This window comes from Rutilus rutilus, assembly GCF_951802725.1.
Source record: "Rutilus rutilus genome assembly, chromosome: 19".
In the NCBI taxonomy this organism is placed as follows: Eukaryota; Metazoa; Chordata; class Actinopteri; order Cypriniformes; family Leuciscidae; genus Rutilus; species Rutilus rutilus.
This window is the reverse complement of record NC_140232.1, coordinates 16,221,365-16,240,459: the sequence shown is the minus strand read 5'-3', so window position 1 is coordinate 16,240,459 and position 19,095 is coordinate 16,221,365. Positions and strand designations below refer to the sequence as shown.

Below are 19,095 nucleotides of genomic sequence, written 5' to 3'. Positions count from 1 at the left end.
TACAGGGATCTGTGTGTGGATGAGTCTCTGATGAAGTGGAAAGGCAGGCTGGCATTTCGTCAGTTCATTCCTTCCAAACGGCACAGATTTGGGGTCAAGTTTTTTGTTTTGTGTGATGTGCTCACTGGCTATGTGGAGGACATGATCATTTACACCGGATCCAACACTGACATCCAACATTACGCAGGACTAGGGATTTCTGGGTCCGTTGTGATGACACTTCTAACACCTTACCTAAGAAAATGTCATGTTCTTTATGTGGACAACTGGTACAGTAGTCCCACACTTTTCCAGCACCTCTTGTCACTTGGCACTGGAGCTTGTGGGACTGTGCGCGCAAACAGGAAAGGGATGCCAAAGTTCACCTGCAAGATGACAAAAGGTGAGGTGGAATTCGAAGAGAATGGGTCACAGCTGGCAGTAAAATGGCATGACAAGAGGGATGTCCATGTCCTTACCACAGTCCACCCAACTGGTATGGCAGCCACAGGGAAGCAGGATCACATCACTGGGCAGCCAAGGATGAAGCCAGTCTGTGTGCTCGAGTACAACAAAAAGATGGGGGCAGTTGACAAAGCTGATATGATGACTGGTTTTCATGAATGCGCCAGAAAGTCAACCAAGTGGTACAAGAAAATCTTTTTTCATGTACTTGACACTGTTTTACTTAACAGCCACATCGTCTATCGGCAAATTACTGGTGAGAAATGGATACAAATCATCTAATAATACATATAAACAAGATAAAAAGTGATAACATTTTCAATTAATGTAATCTAAAGTGTTAACAAATTCACAATAATAAACGGACCACACTGTCACATACTATTCTATTCTCCTCACTCCCTAATGATGTGCTCTATGAGTAGGAAAGGAAATCACCTCCCTACAATTCAGAACGAACCTGATGAGAGGGCTTCTGGAGGAGTACAGCACATTGCGGTGTCCAGCTAAAGGAGGGCGTCCTGCCTTGGACACTCCTCTGCGCCTTACAGCTAGGCATTTCCCATCTGAAGTCCCTCAGACCACTTCCCAGGGCAGCAAGACCAGGCGGCACTGCAAGGTCTGCCTCTCCAGCACACGCAAGGGCAAGCAGAGGCGCCTCACCAAGCACATGTGTGTGCCATGCAACACTCCCTTGTGTGCTGTCCCATGTTTTGAGGAGTACCACACACTGAAGAATTATTAAGCATGTAAAAAGTCAGAGTATATTAATTAATTTATGATGATATTATTTTTATTATTATTTATTGTAATTATATTAAGAATTAAGGTATGTATAATAGTTTGTTTAAAAATGTTTTTTTTAATCAAAAGTCAGAGTATATTTATAGATTTTTTGTTTGTTTGTTTATGATGATACTGTTTTGATTGTTATTCATTGTAAATATATTTGTTATCTGTTTTGTAATTATATTAGTAAGTATAAATGTATTGTATTAAACAAAAAAATTGAACTTACATTAAAATAGATTTAATAAAACATACATGAAATGTGTACATTTTGTGATTTTTTTTTTAACAAATGTCATACGTTTGAATTGTATGAATAATACTTATACTATACATATCTCTCACTAGCAAAGCAGAGAAAAGCTACATGGTATGACATCGTTAAAGGGATAGTTCACTTTAAAATGAAAATTCTGTTATCATATACTCACCCTCAAGTTGTTTCAAACCTGTATGAATTTCTTTCTTCTGCTGAACACAAAAGAAGATATTTTGAAGAATGTCAATAACCAGACAGTTAACTGGAGCCATTGACTTCCATAGTATATATTTTTGCCTACTATGGAAGTCAATGGCTCCAGTTAACTGTCTGGTTATTGACATTCTTCAAAATATCTTCTTTTGTGTTCAGCAGAAGAAAGAAATTCATACAGGTTTGAAACAACTTGAGGGTGAGTATATGATAACAGAATTTTCATTTTAAAGTGAACTATCCCTTTAAATTATATTTCCAACAAACATTTGAGCAAGCTAATAATAATAATAATAATAATAATAAATATATATATATAAAATTGTATATATGTATATGGTCACACAGCTTGCTCAAATGTTTTGTATATAGGAAAATATCATTTAACAATGTCATACCATGTAGCTTTTCTCTGCTTTGCTATTGAGAGATATAAAACTAAGTAACAATATTAACTAAAACAAATAAGAAAATCGATGTAAAGGGTTTACCGTCAAATATGTGCTTTGGTATATTCATGTTACTAACGTATCAATTCAACTGAACCCCGACTTTACCTCTTGAATGCACGGATTACTGAACATTTATTTGCAATGTGCAAAACAGCGCGTTGACAGACAAACAAACCGTAATGACGTGAACGACCACATTATTGAGCACTGTCCGTTTTACGTTCTTTATTCATATGTATTGCATGCTTGTAAATAATTCTAGATGCTTCAGAATACAATTAAAAACTCAAATACAGCCTAACGTTACTCACCGATTGTCACGCGGCTGTTGTGAGATATCAGCCGCGGCTGTTGTGAGATATGGGGGAACATAAACATAACCATATCAGCCATATTCGGTACACGCAAACAAATTATTTGAGAGGTTTTGAATAAAAAATAAAGCGAAACATTCAAACTACTCACCTGCAGACGGTTATCCATCGTGTGCGCCATTGTGACTGCGAAATGTCACGTGACAAGGTTCATGCGTCTCCATGGAAATTAGAACGCGATTGATTGCAAAATAACGGTCGCAGAAAAAAACTCACGCCAGGCTGCCAGTCTGACTATTTTAGAACGTACGTGCGAAAGGGTTAAGTGTTTCCTGCGTGAGGTACTTTGTGTTGTACGTTGCCATGACGTTCACACGCGCAAAACTGTAACAATGTATCTTACCAGGTAACACAATGTAACCTTGCTCTCACTTGAATTCCTTGAATTTGAGGGTATTGGACCTGGAAAGTCCTTGAAAGGTCCTTGAATTTGAAGTTAACCAAGGTGTGGGAACCCTGTACATAAAGAAAGTACACTTTCAAGATTAATACACTTAAATGCACTTTTAAAAAATTGTAATTGCACATTGTAATGATGTCAAATTAAACATTTTACTTTAAAGTACATTTTAAATCATGTTTTAATAATTTAGTTGTGTGTTAAGGTACGCTTATTTTGATGTGTTGACTAACATACTTAAGCACATGTACAGTACTTGATTTTTTTAACTGTAGTGTGTTATTTAGATATTACACTTAATATAGTTAATATATTTTGAATGTACTAAATTGCAGCTTTATCTTTAATAATGTGTTATTTAAATGATATTTAAATACATGACGTATAAATTTCAGCAGAAAGTACATTAAAGTATATTTTAGTTTACCATAAAAGCTTGTCAGTACATTGAGCACTTTAAAGGTATCCCCCAGAGTCCATACGGTATCCATTAGATAACTCCATACTGTACATACCCTTTTCATCTCCGTGCGTGCCGTAACTCTGTCTGATGCACCCACCACTAGCCTAGCTTAGCACAAAGAGTGGAGGTAAGCGGCTCCAGCTAGCATACTGCTCCCAATAAGTGACAAAATAACATGTTGTGATTTGTATAGTCACAGCGTGTACAAATAACAAGGTCACATGAGACACAGCCATCTTCTAACCATATACATACTGGGAACTATTTTCTCAGTAGGCGAAGCACTGCTACTTGGGCGGAGTGATTTGAGAAGCCCCGTAGTGAGGAGCAGAGAGTTCGCTCAGAGTTGGAGTAAATCACTCCGCCAAAGTAGTGGTGCTTCGCCTTCTGAGAATATAGTTCCCAGTATGAGATAAGACAATAGAAGTAATTGTGAAATTATACTTAAGTGGATTAAAAAAAACTAAAACTATTAATATCAATTTAAACTATAATACAGTTTTATTTAATTGCAATGAAGCGTCTTAAAACATTGCATTCAGTTCACACTCAGAATATCCCTAATATAATACATAAATTAACTCTTTTTAAAAGTCTGTTAAAGGGTACTTCTTTTTCACAAGGCCAAGTTTCAGGATTACATGCTGTATATGTGCAAACCTATGTTAATGTTCGTATTCTGTCATGTAGATCCGCTCTAATTGTCTAGTTCTGAAACATAAAAAAAAAATTTACTCCAGTCTCTAAATAAATCCACGTCTACATCACATGCAGCAGTTTAGTATAAATATAAGTTTAGTTTAGATAGGTAGATTGGTAGATTGGTAGTGAGTGTCCATTCAGTGTTTTACCAATGGTTACTATGGTCCTGCTTCTACAGTACAAAAATAAGTTAATGTGTTATGCAAAAACCATATGCATTTTCATAACGGGTCAAAAACTGAGCCGTACCTGAGTACCAATTAACTCTGGTTTCCAGATGGTTGCACAGCTTTGAACAGTGTTACACAGCATGAGAAGATGATACGGATAAAGCATCATAGTGAAGGCATTATATAAAAGGCTGATTAGGCCTTATAGATCGCTGTGCTGAATGGGTTTCTTCCTCCGTCCATTTAATCTCAGCGTGTGCGGTATCGATGTACCGTGTCTGTAGCCTGGCTGAATGCAGGCTGGAGGGTTTTAAATGAACATCAGTGCGGTGCTTTAAGACAAATGGCTGCTGATGAAATGTTAAATATTCAGACTTACACTTACCGCCATGTCGGAAACAACCCACTGCTCTACAACAGCCATTAAACACAGGCACGCCCCAGATCTATGCTGCCAATCTATATTACATAAGTCTGTGCTCCGCTAAACAAGAGCATGCAGTGGAAAGCTGCAAAATGATACAGGCATTACTCTCTGGCATGTTACAGACCCACAGCGCCAAGTCATGTTATGTAACTTCACAAATACACACTGAACATGCTGAGACTACAACATACTAAGATATACAGTACAAGTACACAGATAGAGATACAGAAGATCAAGTAGCTCGTCATTTTATTTCACCACCCTGCACTGGACAGCGGGGATGTTAATGAAGTAATGGACCTTTTTCACACTTCTGGTGTTCTCGGAAGCAGAAGTCGTCATAGTTGCGTAAACTTCTATACCGGTGAACGGGAGACAACAGCAAAGATAATTTATAATAAGAACCCTTCTCCAATAGCAAAGGAAAAAATCTGCGATACATTAGAGACACCCTCGCAGCAGTTACAACAAGTATTGCGTTACAAATGTATATTACATTTTTTAACAATGAAAACATGAAAAGCTACATTTGCGACGATAACTGTGGAAACGCGTCATCACAGTCCTTGAAAAGGTTCCATGTCACTGATTATAAACAAGTCAATTATATAGATCAGTGGTTCATGTGGATATTTGAGTGTAGGAATAGGCGGTGTGTGTAAAGCTGGGCAAGGCTTACTGACTGCTGCTTCTTCTGATTGCTTTAGAGGGAAGAGCTGCCCATAACTGCTGGTCTGGGATCAGTTTTCTCCGTAATAATAGCATAATTATGGATTAAACGGATTTAATGTTTGCTCTTTTCAGAGCATTAAGGTTACTATTTACTATTTTGCAGAATTAAGCAATGTAGCCAATCACAAACATATATGTAGATTTCTTGAACGCAATGGCCAATCAGACGTTTTCAAATTAGAATTGGCTCTCTAGAATTGACTGGACCACTCAGGTGCAGTTCTGAGTTCTGCACGTTCGCAGATCCTCTTGTTATAAGTTAACTTATAACAAACACAGTGTAGACATTATATAGGCTAAATAAGAGATTCACTGTGCAGTCAGCTTCATTGATTATAGTGGAACTTTGTGAGATGAGTAACAGCTTTTTAGTGATTATAAAGGGAGCGATCTTTGCATGCTTTCTAGGCGATATATAATCGATTTAGAATGAGTGTTGGAATCTTTATTTTAGAGTATATATATATATATATATATATACATATATTTAATATTTTACATATATCATTTTAGTTAATAATATATTTATACATACCATTGAAAAGTTTGGAGTCTGTAAGTATTTTTAGAGAGGAAATAATACCTTTATCCAGCAAGACTTGATCTTAAATTGATCTAAAGTGACAGAAAAGACAAACTTAAGATATTAAGCAGCACAACTGTTTTCAACATTGATAATAATAAGAAATATTTCTTAAGCATCATATTAGAATGATTTCTGAAGGATGATGTGTAACTGGATCATGTGATCAATTGATACTGCTAAACAAATTCAGCTTTGTCATCACAGTAATACATTACATTTTAAAATATGTTAAAATAGAAAACAGCTACTTTAAATTATAATATTTCACAATATTACTGTTTTTTACTTTATTTTTAATCCAATAAATGCAGCTTGGTGAGCATAGACTTACAAAGTCATAAACAATCTTATTGACCCCAAACGTTTGATCGGTTGTGTGTGTGTATAAAGATTTTAAAAAGTGTTTCCAAATGTCCCCTCAAAAACAACCATAGAACTCCAAAAACTGGAGGTTATGGAAGCCATCTTGAAATTGCTTTTTTAGGGTTGCAGAGACGTGTAATCTGTATGTAAGGAGATGACCTGGATCTCTGGCCAACAGAAAATAATGATGTACATGTCCCATGAATAATTTTTGACTCTGTTTCTAAAGGATTATGTTTGGAGTGCTGGTTGTCTTCAGACCACAATATCTGTTTGCAGTTTCTGATGAATGAGGATTCACAAAAAATATCATTCAAATGTGTATTTTTAGATCTGATGACTTCTCTGTATTGATAAAATGGTCTAGGAATGAGAACACATTAATGTCAATCAAATAATGAGGCTTTTTAACAATTAACAGTTACACATCCCGACTATTGTGCCAAATACTTCTATAAACTCAGATTAATGCATTTAAATTGCAACCTTTTCATAGTAAGTTAATTTGCAAAATATACAGATATGTTTATTATTATGCATGTTAAATATAAATATATTTTTGTGCATTATAAATTGTATGCAATATATTTAAAAAAATCCAAGTCATATCCATTATTTTGTCCAACAAAAAAGGTCAGTTGGGGTAATGTCACCCCTGTTTTTAACATCTACGTGTTCTGTGTGTGTGTGTGTGTGTGTGTGTGTGTGTGTGTGTGTGTGTGTGTGTGTGTGTGTGTGTGTGTGTGTGTGTGTGTGTGTGTGTGTGTGTGTGTGTGTGTGTGTGTGTGTGTGTGTGTGTGTGTGTGTGTTTTGAACTGGTAAAGGGTTGAATAGCTAGTATCTCTGAAACACTGGTTTTTCCATCCATTAATCCATGCATCCATCCATCTATCCATCCATTCATCCTCATGGATATTCGTTTATTATTGAAATTGGGTCTTCTATCTCCCCATCCCAGGTGTCACTCAGCAGGATGGATGTTGCCATTCACTAATACCTGCATGCACGCACACACTCACTTACTCACTCACTCACACACAGCTTATGTCAGCCTCTCTTGAGACTGATACACCCATTATGAGCATCATGAGATGGTCATTTGTAGACCTCACACATGTATATATACCTATACAGGCCCAATACACCTGCCTCCCTAAAGACCAATAACATTGTTTAGCCTGTTTAGAATAAATATATGAATAACCAGACCATTTTTATTTCATTTTTATTTATTTTTTTGAGATAATGTACTTCCTTTTGGTTGGCTGTTTGGCTTCTTTTCAGTGTTTTTTTTTTAACATTGTATGTTTAAATCTAAATGGGTTTGGGAGCTTTTATAGACAGATATGAGCATGTTTTTTTACATTGAGTGTGTGCATTTTTCATGACTATGTATGTGCATTAGAACTGTGTGTGCGGATTTGTATTTATAGTGACTTTTAGACTTGTGCATCTCGCTGGTGGCATCGCAACTTTGTGCTATAGCAAATGGTTGCTATTTATAGATAAATGATGCATACGAGTGCCCACTGGCTCCGAGAATGTGGTACTGTATTACCCACACGGACACTTACACACGTACACATCCATACATACACAGATTGTGTGTTATGCCGCATCCATCCTCCCTGAAGAGAGGTGTTTGCATTAGGCCACATCTACTCTTAAACAGCAAATTGAATCCATCTATCCATCTAACAGTATTTATTTTCTTTCCTCCCTCAGGAGACTGAGATCAGCAGGAAAAGAAAGGAGTGTGAAGTCCTTGAGGAGGAGGTGAAGAAAAAGAGCCAGTCATGTCAAACTCTGGTGAGAGCCTTTACAAGTTCACGTCTTATGAGAGGGTCTCACATGCTGGGTGTCATATCAAGACTCTTCTGAGATATTTACTGTTAGTCTTCCACCATACGGCTCTTTTTGTAGTTGTGATTCATAAGGGGCCGTAATGGGGTTCAACTATTTTAGAGGCCTACAAGTACCCACAACAAATTAACGATTAAAACTGCATTATATATGCTGTGGCCATGAGCACAATTATGTATGCAATTCAGATAAAATAGAGACATCATAGTAACGATAGTAATATACTGTAGGTGGATTATCACACCGACAGCGATTTGTAGCGACAAAGCAACTGCTCGTCATTTTCACTGAGAATTGGACATTTTCTGTTGGTGATGTGTTGAATTTTGACGCTTAAATAAGAAGTATCATGTTTCTGGGTTGCAGGTTTGTTGTTAGGTCCAATATATAGCTGCAGAAAAAAGTGTGTGAATCATTTATGAAATTTATGAACACTTTATGCAGAATTTCTAAATGGGATGGGTGGGCTCTGAAAGGTGTTTTGAATTATGAGAGCTGTATTACACTCTACATGGTCTTTTATTCCAAAAAAGCAAGGATTTGTTTTGTCATCATCACGCTTTTTTATTTGTTTTTTATTTACTTACAAAATATTTGAATGGTAAATAATCAATATAATATAACATATAAATATAATAAATAACATAATAACCAGATCAAATAGATTTATGTGTGTATTTTTAAATGATATTTATTTATTTAGAGATGCTTGGTCAACATGTTGGTTTTATTGGTAGTTTGCGATTTTATTTTATTTTTAACTTAGATGCTAGAATGGCTCCTTTAACACTGACCAGAGCACATGTAATGTTGTGATGCATTGCTCAATTTCAAAAACGTTTGGTAGGCAGTGTAAGATTGAACAAGGGATCAAACCGCTAACCTTGTGGGAAGTGACCCACTTCTGCCAACCCACCCATGAGAACTGTGTGCTTTAGTATCATATTTAGATTGGATTTTGATTGGCATGATACATTTTGTTCCAGGGGGACAGTTTTTTGGACAACACAGGTGCTGATGAAGGTATTTGCCTGCTTGAAGCACGTGGATTTTGGAAATGCTGTTAGTTTCACACGCACGCACGCACACACATCACTCTCAAGGGCGTTTTCTCTCTTTTCCCGCTCTCTCTCAGTCTTTCTCACTGTTTCCACATACCAGACATGGAGAGCTGACTCCAAGGTCCACTGTCAGGGGAAACAAAGCGAGCAGAAGGACAAAAAAAGCAAGCACGAGAGGGGAAAAGGGAGAGAGAGGAAGATGAGTGAGAGTGAGAGAGATAAAGAGTGCGTGTGTATGTACAGAGACTAATCGTCCCTGACTGCCAGGGAAGCTCTTTTAAAGAGCCTCTCTCTTCTTCTGTATTCCTCTCACCTCAGCGTTCGGGAAAGACTTTTCATCCATTACACATGAGAGAGGCTTTGCCGGGGCTTTTTAGAGCTGAGGAAGACCTTTTAAATGGGTCATGCGGCATGCCCTAGGTTTCACATTTGATTCCCGGTTTTTGGTCTATTATGGAATTAATTGAATATGAGCTCTTGTATCATGCGCTGCGAACTCAAGGGACGAGTGCATCACTGTTTAAATATTAATACTTCAGGTACGCATGTTGGAAAGATTCTCACATTAAAATATTGATTCTAACTGTTATATAATTATATTTCTATTTTATTATATTATATTTATTTAGCATTATTTAGCATGTATCATATGCTTTGAGTGGGAAAAGTCTGATAATTTGCACTTTGGTTAACTGTAAACATATTTTTTATTTTTTATATATATATATATATATAGATAGATAGATAGATAGATAGATAGATAGATAGATAGATAGATATGTAACTTTTGATCAATTTGATGAATCTTTACTGAATAAAAGTATTAATTTCTTCTACAAAAAATTACTTACCCCAAATTTTTTTAATTGTGCCATATATATTCTTAAAGTACTAAATGCATTCTCTCATGGTTTGAGGTAGTTTGTAAGGATTATAATTTACTCTATTTGAAAACAAAATAAGCCCATATGTCCTCATTTAAAAAGCTAGGCTTTTTTTTTTTTTACAGTAACAACTGTAAAATCACTTCACTTAATCTCCTGACTGGTCACACACAAACATTGGCAAAGCCTGATAAAAGTCTTTTCCTACTTTATTTACATTGTTTTCTGTGGATTGGCAAAACATTAATCTAAACCTCTACTTTCCTCTTTTTTTCCCAAGCATAGAAACAACTCCAGCTTGACACTAAGGTGTAATGCAGTAAAAAAAAAAAATCCTTGACACCACTAGGTTGTAAAAATACACTGTAAAAAAAAATCCATGAAATATACATTTAAAAAATAAACAAACAACAACTATGGTTGGCAGACCTTTAATGTGAAAAATGTTTTACAGATTGAACTTAAATTTACGGGGAAAAAAAAGTGTTTTTTTGTTGTTTTGTTTTCATATTACAGTAAAGAAAAGTCATTAACAGAAATGTTTTATAACTAATAATGGTAATATTCCAATTTATTAAAATCTGTTTGTTTGTTTTTTTACCTTTGCACGGTGCCAACCACACAAATACAAAACACCATAACGGTAACATGATGACGCTTAAATAATGCAATTAACATTAATTTAACAACACAATGTAACAAAAAAGCCTAATGTACATAACAGATAAAAAACACTAAAAAGAAAGAGTAATTATAAAAAAAATAAAATAAAAGGTGAGCTGTCACACAGAGAATTCTGGGAATTTCAATTTACGGTGTTTCACTGAAAATTACACTCACCTAAAGGATTATTAGGAACACCTGTTCAATTTCTCATTAATGCAATTATCTAATCAACCAATCACATGGCAGTTGCTTCAATGCATTTAGGGGTGTGGTCCTGGTCAAGACAATCTCCTGAACTCCAAACTGAATGTCAGAATGGGAAAGAAAGGTGATTTAAGCAATTTTGAGCGTGGCATGGTTGTTGGTGCCAGACAGGCCGGTCTGAGTATTTCACAATCTGCTCAGTTACTGGGATTTTCACGCACAACCATTTCTAGGGTTTACAAAGAATGGTGTGAAAAGGGAAAAACATCCAGTATGCGGCAGTCCTGTGGGCGAAAATGCCTTGTTGATGCTAGAGGTCAGAGGAGAATGGGCCGACTGATTCAAGCTGATAGAAGAGCAACTTTGACTGAAATAACCACTCGTTACAACCGAGGTATGCAGCAAAGCATTTGTGAAGCCACAACACGCACAACCTTGAGGCGGATGGGCTACAACAGCAGAAGACCCCACCGGGTACCACTCATCTCCACTACAAATAGGAAAAAGAGGCTACAATTTGCACGAGCTCACCAAAATTGGACAGTTGAAGACTGGAAAAATGTTGCCTGGTCTGATGAGTCTCGATTTCTGTTGAGACATTCAGATGGTAGAGTCAGAATTTGGCGTAAACAGAATGAGAACATGGATCCATCATGCCTTGTTACCACTGTGCAGGCTGGTGGTGGTGATGTAATGGTGTGGGGGATGTTTTCTTGGCACACTTTAGGCCCCTTAGTGCCATTTGGGCATCGTTTAAATGCCACGGCCTACCTGAGCATTGTTTCTGACCATGTCCATCCCTTTATGACCACCATGTACCCATCCTCTGATGGCTACTTCCAGCAGGATAATGCACCATGTCACAAAGCTCGAATCATTTCAAATTGGTTTCTTGAACATGACAATGAGTTCACTGTACTAAAATGGCCCCCACAGTCACCAGATCTCAACCCAATAGAGCATATTTGGGATGTGGTGGAACGGGAGCTTCGTGCCCTGGATGTGCATCCCACAAATCTCCATCAACTGCAAGATGCTATCCTATCAATATGGGCCAACATTTCTAGAGAATGCTTTCAGCACCTTGTTGAATCAATGCCGCGTAGAATTAAGGCAGTTCTGAAGGCGAAAGGGGGTCAAACACAGTATTAGTATGGTGTTCCTAATAATCCTTTAGGTGAGTGTATAAGGGTAACATTTTACAATAAGGTTTCATTTGTTTACATAATTTAACTGCATTAATTAACATGAACTAACAATGAACAATACTTTTACTGCATTTATTGATATTAGTAAATGTTAATTTTAACATTTAGAAACACATTTTTAAAATCAAAAGTTTTTACCATTAATTTATGCACTGTGAACTAACATAAACAAACAATAAACAATTATGTTTTTACTAAATACCATTAAAATAATTATAATGAAATTAGAAATATAATGCTATTACTAATGTACTGTTAACAATATACTGCTGTTACTAATGTTAACAAATGGAACCTTATTTAAAGTGTTACTGTTATAAATCACTTGCAAAAACTGTACATTTAATGGTATTTTACTGTAAAATTAGATGAAATACCCCATTAGATCTATTACATTTTTTTCAGTGTATGTAGCAATAAAGCAGTTAACCAATTAACAGGTTTTCAAATAACATTTAATAAAACTGATATCAAGAAACTTTTTAAGTTGGTGTCAAAGTCCTTCAGTCGCAGCGTGTGAAACGCGTCTGTAAGCAGGCTATAAGTTCTTCACAATGTATAACACTAAAAGGATAATATTACAGGACGTTTAACTAAAGTTTTACAAGTGAAAGTCTCTAAAATGCTATCCGAGTGCATATTTTTATCTCCTGTGACCTCTTTGCGTAAATGCAATCATTCCTATAATGTTCCCAGTGTAGCCTACAACTTCACTAGCACACTGTGTTAAAAGATAGAGCGGTGAGCTGCAAGGGCCAAACTCAATTACCTAAAAGCAGTGTGTGCCAGCCTTTAGACAATCTACGAGGTGCCCTGGGTTGTTTGAGTAGTGTGTGTGTGTGTTGTGTGAGTATACATATACTTTCATGTTTTTGTGTGTCCTTTTGTGGCGGAGCGGGCCGTTTGCCTCCCTCGGCTACAGCGGTTGCTTTTGTTAATGGGGAAAAAAAGGAATTAATGGGAAAAATACAAAAAGAGACGCTGTCCTTACATGATGTGAAAAGCAATTTGAGTAAAAAACACTTCAGAACCCAATTTCACGCTTTTGCCATTTCCCTCAACCGCCATTTTGCTCTCCTGTCTCCTAACCGCTGTTGTTTTGTTTGGGAACAGCAGCCTGTAATGTAAAGCTGTGGCTGGTGGTGTTGCATTGTTTCTTGAAAAGTGGGATGTTGGGACAGTCTCTCTTTGGGTGCCATCTGCCTCTCTTCTTAATCACTCATCACATTTACATCTGATAGTTCCAGCCAGTCCACATGCACGCGTATGCAGCCTCATGCACGTGTGATTTCATGCACATCCAGGAATAATTTCCATGCTGTTGTTTTTGGATGCTTCTGTAACACATTTCAACTAGGGCTGGGTGATATTTCCAAAACTGACATTTTAATGTGCTTTTTATTGGGCCATTAAGTTTCTCAAAGACCTTGTCATACTTTTTGCAATCCTTGTCTTGTGAGTCAGAACTATGAGAGCTTTAAGACAGATGTTTCAAGTCTCTGATTTACACTTCAGTAGCAAAATCAGCATAAGGTTTTACAATGTTTTTGTAAAGTCTCTTATGCTCATTAGGGCTGGATTTATTTGAACAAAGATACAGTAAAACTCTGATGTATCTTTTCAAGGTTTCTATTCTGATGAATAGAAAGTTGAAAAGAACAGCATTTATTTGAAATAGGAATCTTTTGTCACATTATAATGTCTTTAGTGTAACTTTTGCTCAGTGTAATGGATCCTTGCTAAATAAAAGTACTCTGTTGTTTAAAAAAGCTGACCTCAAACTTTTGAATCTTTCTAACCTCAAACTGTAGAGTATATACTGTATATATGTGTGTGTGTGTGTGTGTGTGTGTGTGTGTGTGTGTGTGTGTGTGTGTGTGTGTGTGTGTGTGTGTGTATATATATATATATATATATATATATATATATACAGCATCTATTTGAAATAAAAATATTTTGTAGCAATATACACTACCGTTTGGGGTAAATCATTTATTTGTTTATTTTTTTAAAGAAATTAATAATTTTATTCAGCAAATTTGTCAATTCTGATTGGTTAAATTGATAAACAAAAAAAAGTAAAGATTTATATTGATAGAAAAGATTTATATTTTGAATAAATGCTGTTCTTTTTAACTTTTTTTCATCAATAGAATCTTTTTTAAAAAGTATCACAGGTTCCATAAAAATATTAAGCAGGACAACTGTTTTCAACATTGATAATAACTGAGTATTAAATCAGCATATTAGAATGATTTCTGAAGTAAACTTTTGACCAAATCGACTAATCGCATCTAACATAAAAGTTTTTGCTTATATAATATGTGCGTGTATATATATATATATATATATATATATATATATACACACACGCATATATTATATAAACAAAAACTTTTATGTTAGATGTAATTAATCACGATTATTCGATTCGACTGCACTTATTATTTATATACTGTATATATATATATATATATATATATATATATATATATATATATATTGAATGTGACCAAAAATAAAGAGAGAGATAGCTCTGCCCTACTTTCAGCATTGTGTGTGAGTGGAGAGCACATGCTTTCTTAGAGCCAAAAATGCCAGTAGTTAATTTGGAGTAGGACCATCACCTAAAGCATTAGATCAGAGATTATTCATGTGAGAATCAAGCACTGAAATGCTTTTGGCAAATATTCAATAAAGCATATGCATATTGTACTGTATGTGTTTAGTATTTGCCTTCTAATCGTGTCAACAATATCATCATTAATTCATGTCACAATTCAGTTTTTGTGTAAACATAATGAACAGGGCAGTGCCTCTGGTGTCACTTGTAGTGTGTAGATGTGCGTTACTGAAGTGGCTGACGTGACTTTGCCAGTGGGACTTGCTCTGGCTTGTTCAATTCTAAGGTCATGCTTCTGTTGAGTGGTCATCACAGAGCAGATGTGACTGTGACTCAAACTATAGATTTAGCCAAAACCACTCAAAAACATTCAGCAGCCGCATAGCAACGCTCCGGCAACCACTTTAATGATATGTGATAACTTTTGCATGGGAAAGCACCACTCTGAAAATTCCTTTTACCCTTTATAACCTTAGTCTTTACTGACTAACTCATATAATCTCAGTATTACCATATATCAGGCTCATTGTAGCGTGAATCCTGGTGTCAGTGGGAATATAGTAGCTATCTCTTGAACAGAGCGGTTGCAAAGAGAGAGGAGTGTCATCAAATTGTGTCGTCTCAAAGGTCAATGCCGCTTATTTCCTGGAAGGGCTCGACATACATTACCCTCGCTCCGACGGGACATCTTCCACAAAGCAGGATGTCTGGCTACAATACCCATCCAAAAATAAAATGAAAGCTTTGGTCAGTGTGGAACACCATGGTTTGATTAGTGTGTGTTTATATATATATATATTATTTGAAATGTCTCATAAAATACTCTCTAAAACCTATATCCTAAGCATAACAGGTTGTTAGTCATAACTTGATCTTCTATTTTATTTGTAGATATAACCAACTGTATATATTCCTTTTTTTTTTTACCAATAAAAATCAGTACAGACAGGCAAAGATGTAATTATTACATTATGAAATAGTTCAAAATATAAATATGCATATTGTGTACAGTTCATACTGTAGATTGTTGTTTGGTAGTTTTTATTTTTAATATAGTAAAAACATGTTCTGATACAGAGAACGAAAGATTCCAGAAACGTGTGTGTGTGTGTGTGTGTGCGTGTTTGTAATTAGTGTGTGCCTCACTTCTAATACATTATTAGCAGGCTCTTCCAGCAGAATGAATAGGATGTTTTCGTAATGACCTCCCTCGTGGCATCCCTCCCATTTTTCCGTTTGTTTTTTTATTTTTTTTATTTGCAGCTCATGCAAATTATGCTGCTGCAGAATCAGCACTGAGTCTCCTGGGCTGCTTCATGCAATTTGTTAGTGTTACACATTCGATGTGAATCAAGTTTATATGTGTCTAATCAGTAATCATTAGCTCTCTTGCTCTCTCTCCTGTACACTGGGTGACTCCATTTTTTTCTCAAGGCTTAGTCTATCATCCGTTCAGAGTTTTTCTGGATCGATGTTCAGAGCGTGGGCTGCCAATGCAATCATGTGCAGCTCAGGAGAGATTGGAAGTGACTGCAGCGAATTGACGCTAGTTGAAATGACAATGGCCTTTTTGATGGGAGTGAATGGAGAGAAATGGATGTGATCTTAGTTCTGTCTGTGTATGTGTGTTTGTATGAAGGAAAGTGTCACTAACATAATTTTTTTCTTTCTTTTTTTTCCCTTTTAATTACATTGTTACTTTCAGAGTTTTATTGGAGTAGAAGATTAACAGTCTGTTAATAGAAAGAAAAACCCGTAGAAAAATCTGTAACAGTTTACAATAAGGTTTCGTTTATTAACATTAGTTTACATGAACTAACAATGAACAATACTTCTACAACATTTATTAATCTTAGCTAATTTTGATCTCAACTTGTAATAATATATATTTTTTAAGATCAGAAGTTGTATCTGTTAACTAGGGGTGGCACGGTTCACAAAACCCACGGTTCGGTTCGTATCATGGTTTTAGGGTCACGGTTTTCGGTTCTGTACGGTTTTTGTTGTTATTTTTTCTTTTAATCTTTAACACTCCAAAAATTTACTTCAGCATATGATATAGAGCTTAATTATCTATTTATTTATTTATTTATTTCATAAATGGGGCGTGTTTGCAAAACGCAGCTTCTCATTTCCCATTTCGAAGTAATATAGTGAGTGAGCGGTCACCGTGAGGCCCTGGAGGTCCATCCATCTGTAGTGAGAGCTACGTGGGCTGTGTCGGACAGTTCTTTGTCAATTTCTCCTCGTGTCTCGTCATCATAGGCGTAATTTGCGGGTGGGTCATGTACCCACCACTTTTTGCCAGGGTTGATAATGTCCCCACCACTTTTGAAACATCTCGCAGCACGGATGTACCAATACAAATAAATAAAACATCTCCAGTTAACTAGCAAATTATTTGTTTAGTTCGTTTGTTAAATAAGAAGCAATCTAGCGCTGAAATTAGTTTTTTTTAATCGAGTGATCAAAGTGCTCGTTGCCGCTGCGATCAGTGACGCTGATACAGTGTTCTCTTGTGGCTCGCGCACACGCCGCACAGTCTTCACTCGGACGCGCGCTTCAATCTGTTGCAGAGACAAAATTCACACAAATCTGTCCCTGCTTGATATACAACCACTGATAAACATAAAAAAATATATACGAGTGCGGATTAGAACTCAGAACCTATGACACGCTTGGCAAAAGTTCTGCCACTGGACCATTAAAGTACATTCCTGAAACAGTCCATCTATGTATTTATTCACGTGAAAAAACAACATAGTTGAGTAGACCTCATTAAATGTCTAAGTAAACCCAGTGTACTATTTAAATCGATTGCTGGACATCGTAATGTTATTTTACATACATCTGATTTATGATTTAGCATTGTATTAGCACGGGCACAAGGCTACATTGCGCATGCGTCGAACCGTGCGACGCACACACGCACCGAACCGAGACAAGCGAACCGAACGGTTCGGATGTTTTTTCATGTACCGTGCCACCCCTACTGTTAACATTGTGTAATGCACTGTGAACTGACAAGAATATGAATATTTTTATTAAAGGGTAACTCTCGCCAAAATGCAACCTAGGGTCTTTTTGTTAATCTACCCGAGGCAAACTTTCATTTAAAAGCATAATTAGAATGGAAACTCCACTTTTAAGTTTGACCGTATTTTCGGGTTCGGCCAAATTGCCTTTTGAATGGGAGTGCTAGGGGCAAAGTGCTGTGTATCACACACATGACCAGCGTCGGCCAATAGTGAGCCTACGTGGTGACGTGCAACACAGATGCGCTACGCTTAAACACTACGTGAAAAGACTCGAGGCCCAGAGAGAAGGAAATGAAAAGTGGAATAAAGTTATTAGGGGTTCAAGCACGAAGTGCTGAAACCCTATTGTAATTGTGCTGATTTTTATTATTTTTCTTCTGCCGTAAAACGCATCGTGCAGCCCAAACCATAAGAGCTGGAACTTTGAAACTTTGACAGATGGTAGTACAAAAATCGAGGAAAGGTTCAGAGATTATGACCCCGATTGGCCCATAGGTGGCGCTATAGCAACCAAAAGCGCGAAACTGTTCATAACTCCTAGACCGTATGTCGTAGACTCAAGTGTCTTATATCATTGGGAAGCTGGATGCCTGACGAACAAAACGTATATCTCCGATTTCATTTCCGCCATGATAGATTTTCCGCCATTTTGAATTTTGTCAAAAACCTACTTTTGCGAACTAGTCCCTGGTTTTTTGCCCGATTGGAACCAAACCAGTGCAGAAATGTTCTCTGGAGTCTGAATATCAATAATTATCGAAAAAAAGTGGAAATTTCGATTCACGGTCGCTAAGGGGCGCCAAAACGTACGTTGTGGGAGGGGCCTATTTTACTAAAATGGCTATAACTCCCGATGTAAATGAGGTATCTTCACCAAACTTGGTACACATGTGTATGAGTTCAATCTGGGGTCACAGTAAAAAAATCGCGACGATTGGCCTCATGGTGGCGCTATAAAATGAAAAAAACATAAAACAGGCTATAACCACCTGACCGTTAGTCCGATTGACTTGAAAATTGGTATGCAGTGTCTTGGTCCAAGGTGCCATGTATGTGTATGAGGACATTGGCGTATCTCAAAAAACATGGCCGCCATCGGCCAATGAAGTTTGAGCACCTATTAGACAAGGTTAACGGAGGCCGATCGGAACGAAACTCAATGGGCATGTTCGGC

The 19,095-nt window shown here is 36.7% G+C and overlaps 1 protein-coding gene across 3 annotated transcripts in view; it reads left to right on the top strand.

The window, feature by feature from the left end:
- The window catches only part of rimbp2b (RIMS binding protein 2b), a 157,492-nt gene that overhangs the window by 63,825 nt on the left and 74,572 nt on the right, over positions 1–19,095 (top strand). For all 3 annotated transcript variants that reach the window (XM_084389491.1, XM_084389490.1, XM_084389492.1), the window contains exon 4: positions 8,100–8,183. In XM_084389491.1, coding sequence (XP_084245617.1) covers positions 8,100–8,183 — 84 coding nt within the window. The remainder of the gene's footprint in view (positions 1–8,099; positions 8,184–19,095) is intronic.